The sequence below is a fragment of the Trachurus japonicus genome, chromosome 15, assembly GCF_045865225.1.
Source record: "Trachurus japonicus isolate A0001 chromosome 15, Traja_1.0".
Classification (NCBI taxonomy): domain Eukaryota; kingdom Metazoa; phylum Chordata; class Actinopteri; order Carangiformes; family Carangidae; genus Trachurus; species Trachurus japonicus.
Window position 1 is genome coordinate 26,681,275 of NC_140921.1, and position 27,772 is coordinate 26,709,046.

The 27,772-nt window shown below is 41.1% G+C and overlaps 1 protein-coding gene across 1 annotated transcript; it reads right to left on the bottom strand.

The window, feature by feature from the left end:
* Positions 1–575: 575 nt before the first annotated feature.
* On the bottom strand, positions 576–27,753 carry LOC146973840 (rho-related GTP-binding protein RhoQ). Its single transcript, XM_085800831.1, has 5 exons — positions 27,496–27,753; positions 27,072–27,130; positions 16,789–16,953; positions 3,606–3,701; positions 576–1,163 (listed from the first exon to the last, which is right to left on the bottom strand). Exons 1-5 carry the CDS (start codon positions 27,635–27,637, stop codon positions 1,002–1,004), a joined length of 624 nt encoding a protein of 207 aa, XP_085656957.1. The 5' UTR covers positions 27,638–27,753; the 3' UTR covers positions 576–1,001.
* Between the last annotated feature and the right edge of the window lie 19 nt (positions 27,754–27,772).

Below are 27,772 nucleotides of genomic sequence, written 5' to 3' on the forward strand. Positions count from 1 at the left end.
CTTCTCTCTCTCTCTCTCTCTCTCCTGCTCTCTCTTGCTCGTTGGATGGACAAATGATAGATAGATAGATAGATAGATAGATAGATAGATAGATAGATAGATAGATAGATAGATAGATAGATAGATAGATAGATAGATAGATAGATAGATAGATAGATAGATAGATAGATAGATAGATAGATAGATAGATAGATAGATAGATAAAGTGCATGTTCTGTCACAAAACTCTGTAAAATGCCTTACAATCATTAACAATGCAGGAGTTCAGGAGCTTCCTTAGTGGGTATATGTCATATACCTGCATAACCTGTATACTACACCACTGATTTCACAGTTGTTTGATCTGTGTTATCCACAACTCAAAGCTGTGCGAATTAATCTGCAGGTCCTCAAATGAGACAAACTTTGTGGGCCGACATGAAGTGAAAAAACATGGGCCCTTAAGTCCAGGGATACTGTATATCCCAGGCACTGTCACAGTGTCACTTGAATCAGTTTCTAATTATTTATCAGCAGCAGGTTTTTCTGTCACTTGATTTGGACATCTGATGTATCTCGTCAAATTCAAAACTCACTAATCTAACTTTTAAAACCATAAAAATCATATGAACTCCTTTACTGTAGCATTTCTCTTCAATCTGAAATGTCATTTTGTGTTTAGTTTTTTTTTTTTTTTGTATGACAGCATACAACAATTTTGTACAGGAAAATGATTACAAATGGTATAAAAGAAGGTAAATTTGAGGCAAAAAGTCTTTAAGAAGAAGAGACTGACTTGGGTGTTGTGCTCCTTTGGTAGTAAACTGCATCCTCAACCCCAGTGACAGGCAGCAGGAGAGAGTTATGGCCTTTTACGAGCACTGCAGCTTAAATCTAGCTCTTGTATTGTCCTTCTCTTTTGTCTCACTCTGCTGTCTGCACATTTTCCTTTTGTCTGTCTTTTGCCTTCAGTCTAGGTTTGGTTGATGGTTGGTTGCTGAACAATCTCTCGGGTTCATGCATCACGTGATCAGACAGCAGTTGATGCAGCGAGGTCCCAGTCTTCTCTTCAAAGCCCCCTTCTTTCTCTTGGGTGCCAGGATGGCGATGATGGCCTCGTCGAACACTGTCTTTAGGCCCTTTTGGGTCAATGCTGAACACTCCACATAGCAACATGCACCGATCTGATGAGAGAGAAAACACCAGATTATCAGTAAGAAAAAAATCCAATCAATGCAGTCTTGAACAACCTTTTTTTTCAAGTAATTAAAGTCAGATGAATAGTTCAATAATTTGTCAAACAAGTAAAAGGACCTATACTATGATTATTACATATTTTTGGTAAATATTATAGCTAGGGATGTCACGATAATAGATTTTTTTGGTACGATTATTGTCAGAGAATTGAACAGTATTACGATTATCACAATTATTATGCATTAATTAATTTCACAACACTATGTGTAAAATCAAATATAGTTAAAATATACATGACTAATTATAAAATAAATATGACCAATTATTAATCCACCAGGGGAAGTGTTTGAAATATTCAAGTCATTACAGTAATTGTCATCGATACCAAATGTTTAAGTTTATTTTAATCTTTTTTTTAAATTACAAATGACACTCTAACTTGTTGGTTTTATCTGTAAAAAAAAAAAAAAAAAGAAGAACACAATAGATGTACTACAGATACTGTGTACAGATTTATGGGACAAGATGCGACAGGTAAGTGTTTCACTACCTGCCAATGTACATAACCATAACAGACTCGGTTCAAAGTATATGACACTGGAAATTCATCAGAGGCAGAAGCTTGGCAGCTGCATGACTCGCTTGTAAGGCTGAGTGTATTTCTGTAACCTAATGCTACGGCTATGTGGCTAGCAGTGTAATAATGTATCATTTGCTTTGGGTAGGCGTGATATTATCTGGTAACGTTAGCTGTTAATGGTGAGTTGAAGAGCTACTACTTTACAAGACCTTCTCCACTGTGCAAATACTGTTAAGGTCATGCATGTTGTAACAGTATACCCTGTGTTTGCTTACAATCGTTTTCAAACATGCATCTCAATACATTGTTTTTAATACTTCACAATTTTCTAAAGATATTTCTCAAGCGCTCAAAAGTAATAACAGGAAGTGTCACATATTGTTGCTTATTTTGTGTGACATGCACAAAATTGAAACATAAGATATTAAAGCAGAAGTAAGTGGTCCGGTCGTTTTCGCTAATGCTGCGTTCCAGGCAGGCTTTTGAAATCGTAAATTACAGCTTCTAGTCACAACTTACGACTTTGTAGCGTTCCAGGCAACCCACTCGTGTTTTTCCGACCTGTTTTACCGGTGAAAGTCACTATAACGGCCACTCGTAACTTCCGACCGGTGAACTCGTACCAGATCGAACTGGTACCACTTCACGGTCGGAAAAATACGAGTTTCCTTGAACGCACCATAACAGTCCTCGTCCCTACGTCGCCACATTCACGGCGTCCCTTGGCTGCACACACAGCCCTGCATGCCGTTCTCTCTCCTCATTGGATAAAAACTGTAGGATACGATAAATGTTTTCTCCTCGGCTCAGAGCAGAGCAGAGTGACTGACAGACCCCTGTTTCGGTCCAAACACTCTATGTAAGTGATTGCTGTCGGAAGATATAACTATTTAAGACTTATATTAACACAAATATATCACTTACTTCTGCTTTAATCACATTTAGTTTCCCTTTATCTTCTTATGTTATTGACTCCTGTGTTTTGCCACAGCAGCAAATGCAAAATGCAAAATGCAGGCACTCAAAATATTCGAAATAATTTGGAAAATGAAACTATTTGCTTTGTTCTTCTTTTCAGTATCTGACTAGCTCAGCACAGAGACTGGAAACGTGGGGACTGTGTCTTTCCTGAGACCGCCACCTCCTCAACAAGAAACAGCCTGGTCATCATTTTTAACTTTCTCGTGTCCTTTGCACAAAGCCAAATGTGCCGTTACCTCCTGTTTCCATCAGACCATATGCTAAGCCAAGCTAGCTGTAATCTGGCTCCAGTGCACATTTAGTGCATAGATATCAGAGTGGTATTGATCTTCTCCATAAGAAAGAGAATAAGTATAATCGCTAAAATAAAATATTCAACTACTTTTATTCCTCAGATGACTTTTTTTTTTTCATCTAGTGATAGAAGTAGCCTGATATTATCTTACATGGGCCTTTATAAGATTTGAATCCTACATCTTATTCTATCTTGCCAAAACAAAACACCTGCTTATGAATGAATCTAGACTTGTTTTGATGGGTTGACCATTTCTCAGTTTCTGCCTGACAGTAGTGATTGATTTGATATCTGCATCCTCCTGTCTTAAACTCCACTGGACATCCTGTTGACACACAAAGTATCACTGGATTCGTTTCCAAGCAGAGATTGTCCAGTGTTTGATTCCAAGCATTTCACAGAAGCAATTTCATTCCTGGAGAGACATTGCTGGGTCAGATCAACACACAGGAAACTAAACAGACCTGACATAATATTGAAACTCGATTCTGCAACACTAAACGTGAAATAGAGGCTTCTCCTCTGTCCAGCGTTCCTGCTACTTCATTCCCTCCGTCAGAAAAACACACAAACCTCTTTTGCCAGCTTCTGTCCTTGCTCGGTGGCTATGGGCTTCTCCTTCATGTCATTCAGTTTGGCAATGGTCTTGGGGTCATCGCGAAGGTCAATCTGAAAGAGAAAGAGACTCTTGTGCTCAGCTATATTACTTGTTTTTTGGTTTGTCTGATTTGCCAACAGCAAAATCAGTTATTTCAACACTTTTCTGAGTCCATGCATCATCATCAACACGAGCTGAGCCAAGGAGCTGGAGTGAATAACGTACAGTTTGGTCTCATTTTGAAACAAAGTCATGTTAGCCCACACTTCCTGCTCTTATGCAAAGTGATTTCGCAGGCAGCCACAAAGTTCCATACACTTCTTTTATTCATTGCAATGCTCAGCACAAACACCTCATTCCCAACCAATTATGATCAATGCATCCACCTACACAGTCTTGCAGGAAGCAATCATCATTAAGTCTTTTTTTCTTTTTAATTGGCTCGATTTGCGTTACCGTGGCTCATGTGCACATTACACGGTCCACCCGAAGAGCAGTGAGTGAATTATAACAGAGCAGTAAACATCAGCTGACACAAGATAAATCAGGCACTCGCTACATCCTCCTCATCACCACTGGGCCTGGGCTTGCACTGAATTTGGTTGCCAGGGAACACAGAGCAAAAATCACCCAGCAGTCAGCTCACATTTTGATGCTGACATATGGTACTGGCGAACAGTTTTAGAACTGAAGGAATAAACTAATACTCTGGATTAATATCATCTCTAAACATTTTATGAAGATCACAAGACATAAGTCCTGCTTCAGCATATTTGCACAAGATAATTGTTGGTTTTAGGGTTAGGTTTAGGGTTAGGGTTAAAATGAGACTTTATGATATCTCCAAGGCAGTGAGGATTTCTGCAACAAGCCACAGACATTTTAAAGCAACTTGAGCAAGATCAGCCTGAGGTTTATAGGTCTGACTGAATAAAATAACTGACCTGCTTTGAATTCAGTGCTACAAGACTAAATCTGGTTTGTTTAAAGGGATATTTCAACATTTTGGCAAATTCGCCTTTTGCCATAATCCCTATAGTTTTAGGAGTAGGTTCATTACTTTTAATTGTCGGTGCAAGCTGTTTTTAGATCGGCGGGGCAGAGACGGAAGCTGCTCAGCTAACGCAACGGAGGCTCACGGTATTTCAACGTTTCCAAAACACTGTGGTGGACAAGTTATGACCTGCACATTCACCACGCTATGAAATAATAACGTATAACTAGAAAATTTCCTCTCGGGAAATTTTGAATGGGCCACGGGAGCTACTGCGGGTTGTGCCATCTCTGTCAACATGGGAATCAAACCCACGATCTTAAGGTCAAGACAGAGCTGATCAGACAGACACATGATCATCTTTCTATAAGCACTGATATGGAGGAGCTGTAACCACATTAGGTTAACTGTGTGTGTGTGTGTGTGTGTGTCAGTGTGTCTGTGTGTGTGTGTGTGTGTGTGTGTGTGTGTGTGTGTGTGTGTGTGTGTGTGTGTGACTGTAATCACATGAAGCTGGCTCTAGGGTCTGTGTGTGTGTGTGTGTGACTGACTTGTCACATAGTTAGTTAGTAGCTGCATCCTGTGTCAGTCTGATTTAGCTGTGTCTGTGTTTATAAACATTTAAACGAGCGCCAGGTGGATTGTTTATGAAGTTAACGAGCTCTGGCCTGAGGATCAAAGAGGTTACCACGGCGATAGGGGCCCCCGCAGGCTGAGACAGACAGAAACGTGGAGAAAAACAGCCATTTTCTGCCTCTAAACCGGCCTCACAATTAGGCTTAGCATGACAAAACGGTAACTCCTATCAGAACAAAACACAGATCAATGTTGCTCTAAGGACTTACTGAAAATTTCGGTACGATTTGGTGTTTCTACAGTAAATATTTTGGCGACGCTGGCAGTTTTAAAACATCAGGCCGTTCTGCTCCTCTCAGAAAATATTTGTATTGGACTCAATGAGGAGCAGGGACAGACGTGGCCGCACTCAGAGGCTGATTCTGTAAGTTCTGTAAGTCTCTCTGATATTTTGAGCACATGACATGAGAGATAACAAGTTTGTCTTACAAATTCTGAAAAAATTATGTCTGTAGAGTGTAAATTGTGGCCGTGGTGGCAATTTATCCAGAAAAAATACAGAATGTTTCTTCACTCTCTCCCACTCTAACCGATGATGTCACGCACTCTGACACGAACATTCCATGCAATACACACCCATTATAAACTCATAATTTCTCCAAAAATGATCATGGTCATTGATCAGGGATTGATCAAAAACTATATGACCTATCAAAACGTGGAGTAATACGACAATACACAAGACTTGTGTCTACTGTTTAAAGTTTAAATGGAGTCTCTAGGTGAAAGTATGCCTGAGCAGTAGACGTTTGTTAAACTCCAATGATTGGTCTTTTTCGCTCTTTTTTTCCCGTCCGTCCCATTGACTTACATGCAAAATTTTGCGTAGTTTTTCGCGACTTACGTCGCGAAAAATTCGTACACTGTTGAGAAAAGTAATAGCACACTGATCCCGATCAGGACACACGTTTTGATATATAATTTGTCCTGCAACTCTTCGAGTTGCAGGACTAGTAGCGGACCGAAGTCTGGCCGGAAGATGAAGGAGAAAATAGAACTAGAAAAAGCATTTCCAAGAATGGAAATGGTGTGACTGCTGACAGCAACTGAACGCTGTTGCAGAATTAGCAAATAGTGCAAGCAGTGATCACCATACAAATGTTTGACCAAGGTCGGAATCGAACCCACATCCTCATGGTCATTAGACTTCCACTCTGCCTCTAGGCCACAGTGCACACACAGATGCAGAGACTGTTGTCTGTTAATGATCTGCACACTGTCAACATCAAGAAAGCTTGAGAGTCAAGCTTGAATGACTTAGAATGAAAATTTCTATGAATTTCAGGCTGAGCACTAACCATATGGCCACAGAGAACCTGAGTTACAATGAGCTTTATACTATGAGGAATCAAAGACTGTCCAATGACAGCTGAATAATTGGAATCAAAAGTCAAGCAATGAAGTGAAAAGACTGAGGCAGGAATCGAACCCATGACCATATGATCACTAAACCTTTACTCTGCCACTCGGCTACAGAGAGCACACTGCTTTCAAGTCTGTTGTCATTCATTGTAATGTGATGATGTGCTGCAAACTGGTACGAGTAATCAAGGAGATAACAAACACCTGTAACCAATTGAAGGCGGGGGAGGAGAGCAGAATTCAACATAACATAACAAGAATTCTTCCCTTGGATTCGAACCAGTGACCTTAGGGTTGGCAACCAGTTACCCTACCCCCTACACTACAGTGGAGTTGTGAAGAAGAGAGGTTGAGACTTTGATGAATGTGAGATTTTTTGTGAAAAAGTTAAATATTTGAAAAAGTATAAATAGTTAAAAAGAGAAAAGTAATGCCGATAAAGTTCAAAAAAAGCTGCACGTTTTGATATATGAATTGTTGAAATAGCACAAAGTATGAAGGACTAGAAGAAGACCGTAAAAAGGCGGAAGAAAATGGCCAAACAGAAGAACAATAGTGTGACTGCTTCAGCAGTCACACTAACTAGAAAAAGAAAGCATTTCCTGCAGAAAATGCGTGTGAATGCTGTAAGCAGCTGAACGCTATTGCTGAAGCAATGCTGAATAAGCTGAAGAAATCATTGAAACAAAGTTGAATTAGCTGAAGAACTGTTGAAAAAGTCTAACGTTGAAACTGAAACATATAACTTGAAGATTAATGCCTTTTTAAGGACAAAAAGCAGTAGAAATGTAAAAAAAAAAAAAAAAAAGGAGAAGAAAATGTTAAAATCCTGCATGTTGAAGATGTTAAACAGTTGAAGAGTTGAAATCTGCAGCTAGCCACAGAAAGGAAAACTGATGAACCAGCAGTAACATAGCTGAAGCAACAAGTGAGAATAGATTAAAAAGAAGGAACATGTAAGCAGGAAGCTGATTGACATGACGTGATGGAAAAAATCCTGAATTGTTTAGGTTTAAGTGTAATAAATGTGTGTTTAGTCTAAAAGCAGTAGAAATGTTGAAAAGGCAGAGGAATGTGTTGGAAAATCCTGCATTATTAAGTCTAACAGTTGAGGAGTCTGCAGTCAGCTGCAAAAAGCACTGCTACAGAAAACAGATAAACAAGTGCTAACATGGCTAAAGCAATAAGTGAAAATAGATTAACAAATGGAACCTGTAAGAAGGAGGTTTATTTTGTATGAAATGATTGGAAATTATTTAAATTGTTGAAGATTAGCATAAAGAAATTGAAAAGCTGAAGTCTACTCAAATATATTTAAACATGACAGCATGAATACATTGTTGGACTATTACTAATATAGATTAAACAATATCTAGGTGGTTGGAAATTATTTGAATTGTTGAAGATTGTGGTGAAAGAAAAATTAACATTTTAAGTACACTCAAATTACTCTAATAAAAATTATATGTGTGTTGGATATGTGTGTATGGTCAGTGTGTGTCCGTGTGTGTGTGTGTGTGTGTGTGTGTGTGTGTTGGATATGTGTGTATGGTCAGTGTGTGTCCATTTGTGTGTGTGACCGACAGACAGTCAAATAGAGAGAATGTGTGTGCGTTGCCATGGTGACGTTGCCATGGTGAGGTTACCATGGTGAGGTTGCCATGTTGAGGTTACCATGTAACTGTTGGCTGGTGGCTTTAAGGTATGGTGGCAGCTTTAACCATAGGCTTTAACTGCTCTGTGACACCCTCAAACAGATCTAATGTACGACAAATCTGTACTTAGTACGAGCAAAAGGTTTACATTTTCCGAACCATAAGACCTTGCTGAACGCGTCCATGTCACTTTGGTGTTTCTAGAGTAAAAATTGTTGATTGGTTCGCAGGTTGGAAACTTTGGGACGTTTAGAAAATCAGCGCCAACTTTTGAATGGGAGTCAATGAGAGGAGAGAGGGAAGTGGCTGCACTCGGAGGCTCCCAGTTTAAATTGTGTTCGTCTCTCTGGTTTTTTGAGCACATGAAGAGATCGAGGATGAGCTTGTCTACAAGCATGCCCGAAATTATGTGTGTAGAGTGTAATCTGTGGCCGTGCTGACAGGATAGAGAGAAAAATGTGAGAGGATTTTTAGACCCTCTGTCACTCTACCAACTGCCAACGTCCGAACATTCCGTCCCATTGACTTTCATGTTAAATCTGAATTTTGTCAGAAATTTTAATGATTTTAAAACTATACATATATCTGAAACTGTTGAAGATATCAATAAGCTGAGATATAGCTGAATAGTTGAAAGGTTTGTGAACAGTTTAAAAGTTGAATGAAGTCTGTAGCTGAAAGTATGCTGAAGCTATTAGAGGCTGAATGAAGCAGAAGATTTGAAGAGTTTGAAGACTGTTTCAATTCATTTCCTATGAGAGAAAAATTGCAGAAAAAGTTAAATATTTTAAAAGGTATAAATAGTATGAAAGAGAAAAATAATAGCAATATTGTCCTGAAAAAGCTGCACGTTTTGATATATGAATTGTTTAAATAGCACAAAGTATGAAGAAGGAGTTAAACGCAGAAAAAGGGAAGAAGAAGTAAGAATAATAATAACTAGAAAAAGATAGCATTTCCTGCAGAAAATGCGTGTGAATGCTGAAAGCAGCTGAACGCTGTTGCTGAAGCAATGCTGAATGAGCTGAAGAAATTGTTGAATCAATGCTAAATTAGTTGACGAAACTGCTAAAGCAATGTTGAAAAGACTAATGCTAGAGTAGAGTAGAGTAGAGAGTAGAGGAATACTTTATTCATCCCTAGGAGGGAAAAAGCTGAAACATATAACTTGTAGTGTGAGATGAATGCCTTTTTAAAGGTAAAAAGCAGTAGAAATGCTAAAGGGAGAAGAAAACATTGAAATTCTGCATGTTTAAATGTAATGGTTAAATAGTTGAAATCTGCAGCTAACCTAACAGGAAGGACAACTGATGAACCAGCACTAACATAGCCGAAGCAATGGCTGAGAATATATTTAAAAGTAGAAGATGTGAGACTTTGTATGAAATGGCTGGAAATTACTTGAATTGTCAAAGAAGAGTTTGAAAAATTCCTGAATTTGGAAAAAAGTTAATGCCTACTGAAATACATTGTAAACTGACAGCAGAAGAACATTGTTGAAGAATATAGATCATTAGCATTAGCTGAGAAGTAGAACATGTAAACAGCGGGTTTAATGGTGTGAAATGGTTGAGAAGAGCCTCAGTAGTTTAGGATACGTGTAAAACAATGTGTTCAACATGACCAAAATGGGGAAATGTGTATTTTCAGTTTAAATAGCTGAAGAACAAAATTAACAGCAACGAGTCCATTAACTACAACAGGAAGATAGAGAGGTACACAAAACAGTCAGACAACTGTAGGAAAAGTGTGTGTGTGTGTGTGTGTGTGTGTGTGTGTGGTGTGTGTGTGTGTGTGTGTCTGTGTGTGTGTGTGTGTGTGTGTGTGTGTGTGTGTGTGTGTGTGTGTGTGTGTGTGTGTGAGGAAGATATACATAAAGTTCTGACCTGACAACTGTATGAAATGTGTGTGTGTTGGACGTGTGTGTCTGTTTGTGTATGGTTAGTGTGTGTCCATTTGTGTGTGTGTTTGTTGTGTGTGCATGTTTGTCTGTTTGTGTGTAATTGTGTAAATTGTGTATGTGTTTGGTAAGTGGTTGTATGTTTGGTGTGTGTGTGTGTGTGTGTGTGTGTGTGTGTGTGTGTGTGTGTGTGTGTTTGTGTGTGTGTGGTAGTTAGTGTGTGTCCATTTGTGTGTGTGTGTGTGTGTGTGTGTGTTGGATGTGTGTGTATGGTGAGTGTGTGTCCATTTGTGTGTGTGTGTCCATTTGTGTGTGTGCGTGTGTGTGTATGGTGTGTGTGTGTGTGTGTGTTTGTGTTTGTGTGTGTGTGTGTGTAGTAGTAGTTAGTGTGTGTCCATTTGTGTGTGTGTGTTGGATGTGTATGCATGGTGAGTGTGTGTCCATTTGTGTGTGTGTTGGATGTGTGTGTATGGTGAGTGTGTGTCCATTTGTGTGTGTGTGTGTGTGTGTGTGTGTGTGTGTCCATTTGTGTGTGTGTGTGTGTGTGTGTGTTGGATGTGTGTGTGTGTGTGGTAGTTAGTGTGTGTCCATTTGTGTGTGTGTGTGTGTGTGTGTCCATTTGTGTGTGTGTGTGTGTGTGTTGGATGTGTGTGTGTGTGTGGTAGTTAGTGTGTGTCCATTTGTGTGTGTGTGTGTGTGTGTATGACCGACAGACAGTCAGACAGAGAGAATGTGTGTGCGTTGCCATGGTGACGTTGCCATGTTGAGGTTACCATGTAACTGTTGGCTGGTGGCTTTAAGGCATGGTGGCAGCTTTAACCATAGGCTTTAACTGCTCTGTGACACCCTCAAACAGATCTAATGTACGACAAATCTGTACTTAGTACGAGCAAAAGGTTTACATTTTCCGAACCATAAGACCTTGCTGAACGCGTCCGTGTCACTTTGGTGTTTCTAGAGTAAAAATTGTTGATTGTGTCGCAGGTTGGAAACTTTGGGACGTTTAGAAAATCAGCGCCTACTTTTGAATGGGAGTCAATGAGAGGAAGGGAGGGAAGTGGCCGCACTCGGAGGCTCCCAGTTCAAATTGTGTTCGTCTCTCTGGTTTTTTGAGCACATGAAGAGATCAAGGATGAGCTTGTCTACAAGCATGCCCGAAATTATGTGTGTAGAGTGTAATCTGTGGCCGTACTGACAGGATAGAGAGAAAAATGTGAGAGGATTTTTAGACCCTCTGTCACTCTGCCAACTGCCAACGTCCGAACATTCCGTCCCATTGACTTTCATGTTAAATCTGAATTTTGTCAGAAATTTTAATGATTTTAAAACTATACATATATCTGAAACTGTTGAAGATATCAATAAGCTGAGATATAGCTGAATAGTTGAAAGGTTTGTGAACAGTTTAAAAGTTGAATGAAGTCTGTAGCTGAAAGTATGCTGAAGCTATTAGAGGCTGAATGAAGCAGAAGATTTGAAGAGTTTGAAGACTGTTTCAATGTATTTCCTATGAGAGAAAAATTGCACAAAAAGTTAAATATTTTAAAAAGTATAAATAGTATGAAAGAGAAAAATAATAGCAATATTGTCCTGAAAAAGCTGCACGTTTTGATATATGAATTGTTGAAATAGCACAAAGTATGAAGGAGCAGAAAACTGCTGAAAAAGGGTGGAAGAAGTAAGAATAACTAGAAAAAGATAGCATTTCCTGCAGAAAATGCGTGTGAATGCTGAAAGCAGCTGAACACTGTTGCTGAAGCAATGCTGAATGAGCTGAAGAAATTGTTGAATCAATGCTAAATTAGTTGACGAAACTGCTAAAGCAATGTTGAAAAGACTAATGCTAGAGTAGAGTAGAGTAGAGTAGAGTAGAGAGTAGAGGAATACTTTATTCATCCCTAGGAGGGAAAAAGCTGAAACATATAACTTGTAGTGTGAGATGAATGCCTTTTTAAAGGTAAAAAGCAGTAGAAATGCTAAAGGGAGAAGAAAACATTGAAATTCTGCATGTTTAAATGTAATGGTTAAATAGTTGAAATCTGCAGCTAACCTGACAGGAAGGACAACTGATGAACCAGCACTAACATAGCCGAAGCAATGGCTGAGAATATATTTAAAAGTAGAAGATGTGAGACTTTGTATGAAATGGCTGGAAATTACTTGAATTGTCAAAGAAGAGTTTGAAAAATTCCTGAATTAGGAAAAAAGTTAATGCCTACTGAAATACATTGTAAACTGACAGCAGAAGAACATTGTTGAAGAATATAGATGGAGCATTAGCTGAGGAGTAGAACATGTAAACAGCGGGTTTAATGGTGTGAAATGGTTGAGAAGAGCCTCAGTAGTTTAGGATACGTGTAAAACAATGTGTTCAACATGACCAAAATGGGGAAATGTGTATTTTCAGTTTAAATAGCTAAAGAACAAAATTAACAGCAACGAGTCCATTAACTACAACAGGAAGATAGAGAGGTACATACAAAACAGTCAGACAACTGTAGGAAAAGTGTGTGTGTGTGTGTGTGTGTGTGTGTGTGTGTGTGTGTGTGTGTGTGTGTGTGTGTGTGTGTGTGTGTGTGTGTGTGTGTGTGTGTGTGTGTGTGAGAGAGAGTGAGAAAGATATACAAAAAGTTCTGACCTGACAACTGTATGAAATGTGTGTGTGTTGGACGTGTGTGTGTGTGTTTGTGCATGGTTAGTGTGTGTCCATTTGTGTGTGTGTTTGTTGTGTGTGCGTGTGTGTCTGTGTGTGTGTAATTGTGTAAATTGTGTATGTGTTCGGTAAGTGGTTGTATGTTTGTTGTGTGTGTGTGTGTGTGTGTGTGTGTGTGGTAGTTAGTGTGTGTCCATTTGTGTGTGTGTGTTGGATTTGTGTGTGTGTGTGTCCATTTGTGTGTGTGTGTGTGTAGTAGTTAGTGTGTGTCCATTTGTGTGTGTTGGATGTGTATGCATGGTGAGTGTGTCCATTTGTGTGTGTGTGTGTGTGTGTGTGAGTGTGTGTGGTAGTTAATGTGTGTTCATTTGTGTGTGTGTGTGTGTGTGTGTGTGTGTGTGTGTGAGTGTGTGTGGTAGTTAATGTGTGTTCATTTGTGTGTGTGTGTGTGTGTGAGAGTGTGTGTGAGTGTGTGTGGTAGTTAATGTGTGTTCATTTGTGTGTGTGTGTGTGTGCGTATGTAACATGTAACTGGTGGCTTTAAGGCATGGTGGCAGCTTTAACCATAGGCTTTAACTGCTCTGTGACACCCTCAAACAGATCTAATGTACGACAAATCTGTACTTAGTACGAGCAAAAGGTTTACATTTTCCGAACCATAAGACCTTGCTGAACGCGTCCATGTCACTTTGGTGTTTCTAGAGTAAAAATTGTTGATTGTGTCGCAGGTTGGAAACTTTGGGACGTTTAGAAAATCAGCTCCTACTTTTGAATGGGAGTCAATGAGAGGAGAGAGGGAAATGGCCACACTCAGAGGCTCCTAGTTTAAATTGTGTTCGTCTCTCTGGTTTTTTGAGCACATGAAGAGATCAAGGATGAGCTTGTCTACAAATGTGGCCGAAATTATGTGTGTAGAGTTTAATCTGTGGCCGTGCTGACAGGATAGAGAGAAAAATGTGAGAGGATTTTTAGACCCTCTGTCACTCTACCAACTGCCAACGTCCGAACATTCCGTCCCATTGACTTTCATGTTAAATCTGAATTTTGTCAGAAATTTTAATGATTTTAAAACTATACATATATCTGAAACTGTTGAAGATATCAATAAGCTGAGATATAGCTGAATAGTTGAAAGGTTTGTGAACAGTTTAAAAGTTGAATGAAGTCTGTAGCTGAAAGTATGCTGAAGCTATTAGAGGCTGAATGAAGCAGAAGATTTGAAGAGTTTGAAGACTGTTTCAATGTATTTCCTATGAGAGAAAAATTGCACAAAAAGTTAAATATTTTAAAAAGTATAAATAGTATGAAAGAGAAAAATAATAGCATAAATGTCCTGAAAAAGCTGCACGTTTTGATATATGAATTGTTGAAATAGCACAAAGTATGAAGAAGGAGTTAAACGCAGAAAAAGGGTGAAAGAAGTAAGAATAATAATAATAATAATAATAATAATAATAAGTATAAAGATTTGAATAACAATAGTGTGAATGCTTCCAGCATTCACACTAATAATAATAATAAGTATAAAGATTTGAATAACAATAGTGTGAATGCTTCCAGCATTCACACTAATAATAATAAGTATAAAGATTTGAATAACAATAGTGTGAATGCTTCCAGCATTCACACTAATAACTAGGAAAAAATCCACACAATAACAGTAGTGCCCGGGCTTCGCCCGGGCACTGGTCCCTGCAGCTATTTCATAGCTGTTGGGACCAGTGCCCGGTGCGATTGCCCGTGGCCCTAATTATGTAACATTACAACACATGAAGCAAATACTTGGAAATACTTGTGATTTTGAAATCACTCCGCCCAGCAGACATGTCTGGAATGTAGTGCCGGTTATGCATTTGCCTCAAAAACAACTCTGTCTCGTAATGTTCCATTATTATCTCATAGTGTGGTGAATGTGCAGGTCACAACTTGTCCACCAGAGTGTTTTGGAGTTGTTGGATTGTGTATTTGATGAGTTTGATGAGGGGAGGGCAAAAATACAGCGCACAGTGCAGAGCTCACGTCTCTGCCCCGCCGATCTAAAAACAGTTTGCACCGACAATTAAAGACAATGAATTTACTCCTATGACTATAGGGATTATGGCAATAGGCGGATTTGCCAAAATGTTGAAATATCCCTTTAAAGCTACAATGGTCTTCTAAATACTTTTGATTAAACAATGTAAAAATATACAGTATGTATTACGGTGCATTTTCATCTTTAGTGGATAGGGCAATGGAGATGGACAGGGAAGCAGGGTTGACCTGCAGTACAGATCATCACAGTCGGGAGTCTAACTGGCGATCAACTGCTTTGGGGCCGACAATGTCCATATGGGACGTGCTCTGACCACTTGACCACAGAGCAACCCCACTTACAGTATGTGTCATTTTAAAAAGGGTCATGTGTAATCGTGTACCCAGGAGACTATCACCCACCTCTACAGTTTCCATCAGCTCTCTGGAGCATCGTAGCAGCTATCAGCTCATTGCTTTAGGTTTACAACCCACGCTTTTACTGATGTAATTCAGTCTCACAGCTCTCATCAACTGGGCTTCCAGCTATTTTCAATACTGACAACAGAGTTTCTAAAAGAAAAAGTTCACAACTAGCTGGTGAACACAGCTGGTGGAGACCAAAGCAGAGCCACAAGAAGCGTTAGTATTCTTCAGGGTGGTGTGGTGCGGTGAGACAATTGGCATGTAAGAACATTTTTGTATTATTGACCTTCAAATCTCTACTTTGTTCCATCAGAAGTGTTCAAGGTTTGATTTAGAAAATGAAAACAGCATCATTGCATGAGAGCAGCTCTGTACTGTTACAGAAATAAAGAGGTGATGGTCAAAGGCTCCATGAGGTTAGACGCTGGAAAACATTTTCTAAAAGCAAAGTGGTCCATTACAATATGCAAGGCCGAGACATTAGACTGGAAGATATTAAACAGAGGATGATGCTGGGCAGCGACCTGCATAAAGACCCTGAGGCAGTGAGAGGAGTCAGAGAATCTTAACACAGCTGCTGAGCTGTAAAAGCTGCTGGAACAAAATGTGGCAACAAAAAACTAAAACCTCTCTGTACATTTGATGAGCCACAACGGTGATCATATGGTGACTGAATGTTAGTTTAGCATACTTTTGATTAAATTTGCCTCAGCAGCGGTCCTTGATGCTTTTAGACTGGATCGTTCTAGCCTCACTTTAGATGACCTGGCTGAGATTTGATGATTCTTGGAGCTGCTCCATGTATGACTGTGTGCCCCAGGAATCATAAGTCTGGTTTCCAGGCTGCCCTCTCTTTTCCTCCCAATGTCATGTTTTACTTCAGGTTGTATGAGCAGCTGGTGCTGTTTGATGTGCAGCTACAGTGAAGTGTATCTGTGATGTTGGGAGAGTCAACCACTGGTTATTTCTATCATCAATCCATATGTGGAATATTTGCAAGGAGTAATCACATCATCAATTCATTATTGTATCTGTTCAATGTAAGAAAACAGTGGAAAATGCTCAACATGACAATTTAAAAAGTTTTGTTTTGTACAACAGTACAAAAATCACAGATACCCAGTTTACAATTACAGCAAATCCATGTTTCTACTTGCACTTTTGCAAACTATTACTGTGTAAAAGGCGTAGCTTTTGTAGAAAAGGTAAGCACAGTCCATTAACTTTTTACTTCTGCTGGATGTATTTTGGCTTTAAAATCATTCAAGTATTGTGCATTTGTGAAGATTATTGTGCTAAATAAAATGTGCTGGGGGAAACAGGCTGACTTCTGTTTTTTTTTTCAATTCCGGTTCTTACTGTTCAATGTTTTGTCTTCATGTTAAGCACATTGAGTTGCCCCTTCGTATGAAATGCACTATATAAATACAGATTCCTTGCCTTGCCTATAACAAAACATGATGAAGTGGGGTTTTTTTTCCTATTACAGTCTGGATGTGGAACAGATTCCGGGACTGACCTGTGTGCCAATGAGCAGGTAGGGGACACTGGGTGCATACTCCTGCAGCTCGGGCACCCACTCTTCTCGCACATTCTGGAAACTGGCAGGGTTGACCACAGAGAAGCAGATTAGGAAGACATCGGTCATCGGGTAGGACAACGGCCTCAAGCGGTCATAGTCCTCCTGGAAGAGAACAGGACACCGACGGTTAACAGGGCTCAGAGTCGAAGGGGGACAAAGAAAATAATAGGGAGACTATTCATTTCAATTTCTTAACATCTAAGAAATTCCTGAATTATTAATGTGTGTAAAAGAGAGCTCCGAATGCAGGCAGAATGCTACAGTACTGACTACACTGTGCTCAGCTAGCTCTGGTCGGGTTCTACAGGACAATAATGTCAAGTATAAAAAAAGTGCACTTGGAATTGAAGAGAAATGAAAGTGAAGAAGATGACCTTCACATGAGACTTCCTCTCTCTTTTACTCTCCCATCCTGACAAAGACAGTTAGGGATTATTTTACATCTGCGAGCGGAGCACAGGGCAATGCCACAAGACGGAGAAAACCTGACACGCTGCCATCTCTGATATTTGTGTGGTGTAAATGGCCAATTCACAGACGCAAGACTGTCCTTTGTGCGCCAGATCAAGTGCTGCCTTGTCCTCAGCAAAGATAAACCCTTTTGACAGAGTCTCCGACTTGCACACACATGAATATTCATGGCCCAGCTCACTTCTTCTTCTTCTTTTTCTTCTGATGGTTTTCTGCTGCTATAGCTTGAAGACACAGCCCATCAATGGATGTCCAATAATCAGATATGACTCAACCAGACCAGCTTTGGACCAAGTGAATCAATCTCACTCTCGTGTCTTGGAAATATACTGTCCACATCCCCCCCCAAATGAAAGCAAATTGGATACAACATCCCACTGTGCCAGAGAGCTGGAGTGGGACGGCCGAGCGCTGGCATGACAGTCTGTCTGTGTCCCGTTCTCTGCCAAACACACACACACATAGTCCAATACCATCACACCACTACAACCCCAGAGACTGAGCTGTTTCATACAAATGGATTATAGGAAATTGTTATGCAAATGTCAGGAAATTCTCCAAACACCGGTAAATCTGCCAAGCAAGGGTGTCACTTTTTTTTGTTGCTTGTGTAATTAATTGAAGATGTAGTGACTTTACATGAGATTGGGATTGATGACTACAGCAGAGCACAAATCTTCATGCCAGCGCTCGTATAGTGTCGATGACTCAACTGCAGCTCACTGGAACGGGGCAAGTGGATGTAATTCAAAAATTTATGAAGTGTTCATGCTCTTCCAAACGTGTACAGTGTTTGAGAGTGTTCACAGGGCGGCTGGTGTAAGGAGATGACTCTTAGTGGTGCTTTTAACTTCTTAAGAGTGCAGAAGGTCAGGGGGCTGACAGGGGCAGTGAGATTCTACACGACACTTCTGGAAATGACAACTTACCTGACACTATGTGAACTTCCTGATGGGATACATCAGTTATGAAAGCAAATCATCTAGTGCTACAAAGAAGCAGAGTCAAATGATGAGCATTTTGCAAACGACAAAGCAACAACATGAAGACATGAACATGAGGAGGTGGGTTTTCTTGTCATAATGAGAGAAATGGTTACTTAGGAGCAGAGGCGTTGCAACAGGGCAGGCAGCCCAGGCAATTACCTAGGGCCCTATGCTTGAAGGGGGCCCCCAGGGACGGGCTGGCATTGGTCCATATCAGTGACAACTTGATGTTGCTACTGGCTGTGTACATCGAATGTTGTGCCTAGTCAACCCACTATCATATATAAAAATGAAACCACCCTAGCGACATAGCAACAAGCAAGCGAGTGATTATGTACATTCACTGAGCAAAAATTATGAAAGTAAAATATATATTTCTTGCTAGAAATGCAATTAAAGGGCATTTTTATGCAGAAACTACCTCAAAATATAGATTTTTCTACTAAAAATGATAGAAATATTTGCTATGTTTTTTGTTCTCACGGCCGGAAACTTGAGAGTCACGTGACTTGGACGCAAAACAATTGGAAAAAAAATAGTAACAGTCATACAATAGAGCCGTTATTGTAAACCCTCTATGTTTTTGCACTTTGGACCAATGTAGCCAAGGTACGTTTTATATGAGACTGGGTTGCCATAGTATGCAGAATTGAATCATCAATGGTTTGGGATTTTTGGATTCATTAACAGTTTATTTTTGTGGCCCCGGTTGGGGGTGGGGGCCCCCCAAGTTACCTCTTTCCTGGGGCCTCCAGAGTGTCTAGAAACGCCCCTGCTTAGGAGTCAGGGATTAAAAGAACTTCTCAGTTGCATTATAGGAATTGTAGGATCTGTGGTTTTTGGAGCCCTAGCTCAAGATGTGTCTGCCTCTGCTACATTGATCTTGGACTAAAAGTAAGTGCTTGGGCCAAAACCTTTTTATGACGTCTGAGGGAGTAAGTAGGTCATTGTGGGTAAATGTTGCAGATCGATGAGCAGGACTGATACAGCAGTACTGGCATTTTACATTTTTATATTTAGCATCAAGATGATGAAGAACAATGACTCATCGAGTATTTCAGTCACTGAGTTAACACTCCTGTCTGGTTATATTATACTTTAAAAGTTACTCATTTGAAGTACATTAATTAGATTTTCCATGATGTATTTCATGGTGAAAATATATTCCAATATTGAAATATAAAAATGATACATTGCTAGCAGCAGTTGAAGCTCCACATCCCATCTGACTTGAAGAGCACCCCCACTTACATCAAATGAAACTTTTACATTTTTATGAAATATATTATCAGGTTTATGAATCTTCAATGAGGAAAGCAAGCCATCATGAGCAGCAAAGGCTGTAGACGTCATTTTGCAACAGCAGGATAAAGTGCATCAAGATGTGTTTGATTCAGCCTCACAGGCAACTGTTCAATTGGTCACACTGTGGTTGCTTCACAGTAATGAACTAGAGGGCATCTTACTATGGGATCACACCGGCCACAACACCAATCATACTGACAACCCAGACCACAACCTTCACCAGACTCTGCCATCATTCTGATCTCAACTACACACCTGTAAAGTTTTAGTACTGTATCTCGCTCGTTGTGACAAAAGCCGTCCCCAGACAGACACACTGTGTAAACACCAGCCAGAGCAGACAAGTGTTTCCACCGCCACATTTTTCCATGATGACTTGCACACGCAGACTCGCAAGGTGAAAGCAATACCAGCCACACTGTCAAGGTTGTAAATCAGAATGGGGTGTATGAACCTCAATTTCTTACACGCTGACATAGTAGAGACAAAAAGCCCTATACACTGTTATAGCCCTGTAGACTGGGATAGGGGATTTTATTACATACATATTTTCACTGTGTGTGTGTGACGTGTACCCAGTGAATGAGCAAATGTAAAGTGTAACATTTGCCCACCCTTTTCAGATATCACTGTTCTTTTGTATCTGCATTTATGTGCGTCCCCCTGTCCTCAGTGGCAAGAAAAAGTATGTGAACCCTTTGGAATTTCGTAGTTTTCTGCATTATCTGGTCATTTAATGTGATCTACATCTAAGTCACAAGTATAAACAAACACAATGTGCTTAACCTAATACCACACAAACAATTATAATATTCCATGTCTTTATTGAACATATCCATTAAACATTCACAATGCAGGTAATGGTTGAACCTCAACCAAACGTTTCCATGGCTGCAGATCACATTGGTCCTGACAGAACTGCTTCAGCTCAGCCATGTTATTATAGGATGTCTGGTGTGAACGGCTCATTCCACAGCATCCCTATTGGATTCAGGTCTGGCTCTGACTGGGCCGCTCCCAAAGGTGGAGTTTGGATGAGGTCAAACTGTCCAGGCCCTGAGGCAGCAAAGCCCCAAACCATGATGCTCCTTCACCATACTTCACCTTTGACATGATGGTTATATACTAATATGCAGCGCCATTTATATGTACAAAAAATACTAAAAATGAAATCTTAGTTTCAGTCCACAAAACATGTTCCCATTAGTGTTGTGGAGTCAGTGGCAAACTTCAGGCCTGCAAAGCTATTAATGCAGAAAACTAGGAAATTCCAATTTGTTCACATACTTTTTTTTGCCACTGCACTGCAAAAACTCAAATATCTTACCAAGAATATTTGTCTTATTTCTAGTTACAATGTCATTTCTAGTCAAAACAAATCTAATTATACTGAAAAAAACTAGCTTGTTTTTAGACACTTTTTACTTCTTTCAAGCAGATTTTCACTTGAAATAAGTAGAAAAATCTGATAGTGGAGCAAGTTTTTCTTCCTTATTACAAGCACAAAAAACTTGCTATCACTGGCTGATTTTTCTACTTATTTCAAGTGAAAATGTGTTTGAAACAAGTGAAAATGATCTAAAAACAAGTTAATTTTTAGGTGATGAGTCTTATTTTAAGTGGAAAGAGATTAGTTTTGACAAGAAATAAGACAAATATTCTTGGAAAGATTTTGAGTTTTTTGCAGTGTGCATATAAAATATCTGTCAAACAGGATCAAGTGTCTACTTATGTGTCTGTGTGTGTGTCCATGACCTTTCCCTTTTCCCTGCACAAGTGGACAGTCTGGTCCCTCTGCGAGCCACAGACATAAAGGAATACAGTGTAAGCCACTCAGCAGTTTACTGTAAACAGGCCTGCAGCTTCTCTGAGACCCGTCTTGGCCTCTCACACGTTCCTCGGTGCACCGCTGACACATTACCAAAGACAGTGTGCCCACTCGCCTCGCAGCGTGCGCACAGTGAGGCTGTATCATCGCCCCAGTGTTCAGTGTTAAATTTGATTAGGACCCCAGAGATGTTTACACTCATGCTGCTGTTAGAGCGCTTTGATGAATGTTTCCACCAGAGGTATGTCGCATGATTTTATTAGCACAGTTCAACAGGTTATGTGTACATCCCAGACACGTTGCGTAACAGTCTTTTTTTCCGAGGCAGCCAGGAGGAGCGTCTGGTAAATATTATGACCAGTGGGACGTGGACAAAAAGGGAGTGAGAGCGACTTGGTGTGATGAAATCTCAACACTAACCCTACTCTCCATACATGTCCATACATATCCAGCAGTGTCTTCATTTGGCCGCTGCGTGAGCTCCGTGTGCCTGCGCTCTGTTGACTCAGTGACATATGAGTGCAATGATATGAGTGAGTCATTCCCTCTTCCATAACCCCCTCCTTCTACTGCTCGCTCTTTCTACAGTCTTCCTCCTCTTCTATCTCCACCATCACCCGGCTATGTCAGGGACGCCTGCTCTAAGATGGCCGACGGGAAAACGGGACCCAGAAGTAGACGCCTCTGTTTGAAAAGTTCAGTCTCTGATCTGATATCTGCATATATTGCAGAACTGGATTTAACCTTTGGAGTAAATGAAACAGGTTGTTATTGATGGGGAAATCTGACAGTTTAAAGGTCCAGTGTGTAATAATTAACAAGGTTTATTGGCAAAATCTGAATACACTAACCATGAATATATTAGTATAAGTGTATAATCGCTATAAAATAAAATTGGTTTGGTTTTCGTAGCCTTATAATTCTTCTTTTATATATACATATAGCAAGGGTTTTGCTTTAGAGAGTATTGCCATCTTGCGCTGCCATGTTTGTATGGCAGCCTGAACGGAAAAGAGAGCAGGTTTCGGCGCATAAATAAAAGAAAGAGGAAAGGAGGAGGAAACAGCAGACATATGGTTAAATGGTTTAGATCTTCACCTCATCGCTCCACGCTCCTGAAATACTCCCAGTCGTGGTAAACAAGTTTTTTGTCCTCGGAGGCCACCGTCACTTTGCTGACGGGAGGGGTGAGTGCGGGTGAGTGCGAGTGAGTGCGCGCCGCTATCTACCATCTGAACACTAGATATCGCGGTTTTACCACCATTTTACACACTGGACCTTTAATGTTGCCTCTAATGGTAGTTGTATACAGACGACGCATGGTCCAACATACTGAAAATGGACACCTTCATTAAAAGCTGCAGCACCTTCTAATTTTAAATACTTCCTTTTAACACCGGCTTAACACTTAAACACTGAATGTTCCAATATTTAAATACGCTGCTCTCGGTGGTGATGATACAGCAGTTAGAGGTTCGTTACCCACCAGTATGCACACTACTCAGCCTGGGAACACAGCTGTATGATGTGTTACTCTCTGATGATGTCATTAGGGCTTATCTCAGCTGTTGTATGATGACCAACTCTAACCATCTATCCTACTAACAGGTGCAGTTTTGTAGTTTAAACTGTAAAAACACAAGTGAGAAGCACTGTTACACTGGGTGAGGTGTTACCCTGCATTAACACATACACACAGTAGTTTTATTTTGACTCAATTCAACCCTGTGCAGCTGCTGTAAACACTGACTTGTGCACCAAAATATGCATTTATCAGCTGCTGAAAATAGTTCCTAACAAATGTAGCTACTACTGCACACTTCTTATAAAAGTATGAAACAACTGTATAAAGTTTAAAAATCTTGTTTCTGTCCAGAGTAAACAAGAGGGACATAAAGTGTTGAAGAGTGATCTGTGGAGCTGTTGGTGGGAGGATTACTGAGGTTAGCCGTTTCCCCCACATAGTAAGCATATTATGAATAATAATAGTATAGAGTCTGCCAGTAAACCCAGAACTCCGTTAGAGCTTTCATCACTTCCTGTTCCCTTGTCTAAAAGCCATTTTTGGATGGGATTTTGGTAAAATCAAATCAGGTCTGTAAACAAAAGCTTAAGCAAGTTTCAGGTTTTGTTCTACAACATAAAACACGTCAAAAAAAGAAAAGTTTTCTCCTCGGCTCAGAGCAGAGCAGAGAGACTGAGAGACACGTGTTTCGGTCCAAACACTCTATGTAAGTGATTGCTGTGGGAAGATATAACTATTTAAGACTTATATTAACACAAAAATATCGCTTACTTCTGCTTTAAGATTATCTTGCTGAACAAAACTTGTATCATAAACTTGTGTTAGCCACAAAGCTTATTTTCTGACATCATCCAAAATGCAATGTAAAAACCCCATTCACTTTCTTTTCCGGGAACCAGCGCAATGCTAAACTTTCGGGTTCTGACGTCAGCCCTTGATCGCTCTATTATTGTCACAAGACGTGGAACTGAGATTGTGCAGAGAGACAGTTTATAATGCCTTGGCGCCTCTGGTCCAGCTGAGAGTCTGGAATCTGGATTCATTTGGCAACTTTGCTTTAGGCCTTTTCACTACGGTAACCCTTATTCTTTTGTTAAAAAGACAAATCATCTCCTTGAAACCCACACTGACTAATCATAATCCTTAACTTTCAGTACTGAAATGGTTCCCTCCAGACCAGGAAACCGTGGGTACGAGGGCGAGGCTACTCTAAAGCGTTAAGAGTGTGAGCTGAGGCATGTCTATAGGATTCCTGTTCCTCTGTGTCTGAGCAGCTGAGTGGTGACAGACACCCAGCCCTCCAACCCCCCAGCCCTCACCCCCCAGCCTCCACCTGCCACCCTGTCATCCTCCACTGGGACGTCTGAGGGTCACTGGGCCACTTCAGGTTGCTGAGTCACACAAAGAGGTGATCAGACTGTAGTAGACGCTGAGCGAGGGGGGGCGGGGGTAAGAAGAACTTGTGAAGAGGTAAAAGTGATAACAGGATGTGCAGTTGAGAGTGGGAGTATTTGAGGGGGCCGAATAAATGAGGAACACTCCAACGACAAAGTGGAGGTTAATAGGGCGACGGGACACGGATCCCACACATGGTACCAACTCAGGAGTTCCTCTCCCTAAAGCGTTTCCATGGGTACCACAGCACTTAGCATCCACTTCCTGTTTCATCCTGCTCCTCCTCGGGCAGCGATGCTAGATTTTCTTGAGTGCAGCGTGAGCAGCAGCAGAAGAATGAATGAATAAGTAAAGACTTTCCCCTCTGTTCCCTCATCACATTCAGCAAAACAGACTTTACAGACCTTCCATATGGAATAATTCAATAGGCGCACGCCTGGGGGGAGCGACGTGGGAGCGCACAGACAATAATAGCAGGAGGGGAAGTGGTATCAACAGCAGACAGAGCTCAGTGGCATTCAGGTCACTGCCGAGTCGTGATTATGTTGCCTGACATGTAACAGTGACGTGACAGCCAGGAGCCCCCGTCTGATGAGGGCACGACGGCAGCGTGGAACTGTAATGCTGCTGGAACAGCAAAGCATTATGGGAGCTCCAGTCATGTGAGGAATATAAATATTACAGGGAGCATGAAGCCATGAATGGAACATGTGTAGGACAGGCCAGACGGAGGGGGAGGATGATGTCGACTAGAGAAAGGTTTAAATTAAAGTATGACAAAGAAAGGGAAAAGAAAATGAAACCAAGAGAGTTCACCCAGTTTCTGAGCAATTCCACACCCCTCCTCTTCCTCGCCGTTCTTCGCCTTCCCCCATCTGTCTCTCTCTCTTCCTCTTTCTGTCTTCCTCTCACTTTTCCTCTCCCCCTCTCTCTTTGGGGCGCCGCTTTTTTGATCAGATGTTGAAGCTATAAACATTACCAGCTGGCCTTGTGCTCCACATAAAGAGGTCAGCCGAGTGAGGGGGGTGGGGTGGGGTGGGGTGGGGGCTTTGCATTTTCAAGAGTAGTAACTCTACCCTGGGCGGGAGGCAGCACCCACAGCAGACATCTGGGAGAACTTCTCCATTTCAGAGACACTCTGAATCAGCTAAAAACAACCCCTCCTCTAACACACACCATCAAGCACGCAAGAATAGACAATAAGGTTGTGTTCCTCTTTTTACTACGGAGTAGTAACGCTCCTGCCATCTGCTTTCTTGAGGGAAAAAATATAGCAACAGCCACAGGTAGCTGTCTGGGTGGGAGGGAGGAGGGAGGGAGGGAGGGCGGCTGTGATTTGCTATTCATGGACTTGTGCATTTAGCATTCGTGAATGAACAGATGAGAGAAATGCCTGAATATTCTCCAGCTGACCCCTCGGTGCTCGGTGTTTCAGAGCAGCTCACGTTACAGAATGTGACTCATTCTGATTTCACACAGTTAAATGCAGTCCTGTGGAAAGTGTTAACTATTAAAGGTCTGACAATTTGACGTTGGCTTTCAGCCTGCAGAATGGGCAGGTTAAGGCCACACAAGAGTGTTGCAGTCCAAACTTTGTGGTGCTACGAAGCGTTGTCTTGCAAACAAAGTTGTGTTTGCATTTCCCATGATACTGCTCACAATTGTGAATCAGCAAAATAGTATCTAGTGTATCTGGTGTGTCCTAAACAAATCATATGGGGGTCCATTTGTACTGAATAACACTAAATACAACTAGAGCATCCTTATCATCCTTAACAAGATGGGCATTCAGGGCTCAAGTAGGCTACTGTCTCAAATGGACATAAGTCTGTTTTTCAGCATCAATTAAATCTGTTGATTTTGCTTCTCTCACAATCAATGCAGTCAAATATGCCAGAAAATCAAATGTTGACATTTGTCATTTGTTTGATTGTTGAAGCAAAAATTACATTAATAATCAATTACCAAAGCCATGACAACTGACTTACCGATTATTTGACTTCAACTCTTGCCCAAGAGACTTATAACTAAGACCACATGAGAGTGTTTGTCCTCTGAGTTGTCAAGACACAATCCTGTCCCAGATCTTGGTATTGTCAGCCTCAGTGAGGCCGTGTCTGTCATGTGTGTCCATATGCTGGCCACCGTGTGTGGGCGTGTGTGTGTGTCATGTTTGTACATATCGGCTCTTCTGCTGAGTGGAAACACTATTGTGTGTGTACGCGTGTATAAGGCAGTGCATTTCCAGTACAGTTTTAACTCTCGCCCTCTGAATGGCACATTGTAAAGAAAAAGCCCAGGCATTAGGCAACCCTATTAACAAACCTGTGACATCACTATTGGACATAGGAGCTCTGTTCTCCACATAATAGAACTATTGAAACCCCCCTTCACTACCATCACTGTCCATGGCACACCAGACTCTGGCAGTAAACCCATGTGCGAAAACCATCACCTGTTGCAGCTTAGTGTCTTGCCTGAATATGAAGCCTGTGGGCGTGTTGGATAGTTATTGGTCCCAGGAGGACGTTGGGAGACCGAGATAGAGATCGAGTGAGAGACAGAGAGCAAGACCCTGTGTGTGTGTGTGTGTGTGTGTGTGTGTGTGTGTGTGTGTGTGTGTGTGTGTGTGTGTGTGTGTGTGTGTGTGTGTGTGTGTGTGTGTCCTTGACATGCTTGGCACCTTGCCAGAGTAGAAAATAAACTGTACCTGACCAGCTGTGTCATACAGTCCCAACAAGTACTGCTTTCCACCGACGTTGACACTCACTGCAAAAAAGAAAAATGACAAAGAGCAGTTGAGAGAAGGAAGAAGAAGAGGGGGGGTGGGGGCTAAAAAAGGAAGGAGGGAGGGAGGGAGGGAGGGAGACTCTAGGTCCCCCAACCCCTCTCTGCTATGAAGAAGGCAAACAAGTGGTTTTGATTATAGCAACAGATGAGAGCCAATGCAGTTGGAGGGAGCGAGGCAGAGGAAACAGGCTGTTTATTCTACTGTCTCAGTAGGATTTGCTGTACAGTTGCCTCTCATTGGGATGGATACAGGGGAAATCATTACGAAACATACAACAGCCGCAGTTGAGCGTGTCACAATGTTAATACTAGACACTGACAAATAAGAAGAAGTGTATTCTTACCTGCATAATGATCAAAGACTGTGGGCACATACTCCTCTGGAAAGGCGTCATTGGCATAGCTCATCAGAAGACACGTTTTCCCCACTGCACCGTCTCCGACCACAACGCATTTTAACATGATAGTACCGGTTCCGTTAGCCATGGTCCCGACCTTACCGTCGTCATCATCGGCCCCAGACGCCCTGTTGTCCCGACCTCCCCCGCCTCCCCCTGCTCCCTCTGCTCCTGCTCCTGCTCTGCTCCTTCTGCTCCTCCTGCTCCTGCTCCTGCTCCTGCT

Excerpts from the sequence above, each read along its gene's own strand:
- LOC146973840 (XM_085800831.1), bottom strand. The coding sequence starts at position 27,637 with ATGGCTAACGGAACCGGTACTATCATGTTAAAATGCGTTGTGGTCGGA. Across the intron at positions 3,702-16,788 it reads ACCTGCTCATTGGCACACAG|ATTGACCTTCGCGATGACCC; the intron begins GTCAGTCCCGGA and ends TTTCTCTTTCAG. Across the intron at positions 1,164-3,605 it reads GACAGAAGCTGGCAAAAGAG|ATCGGTGCATGTTGCTATGT; the intron begins GTTTGTGTGTTT and ends CTCTCTCATCAG.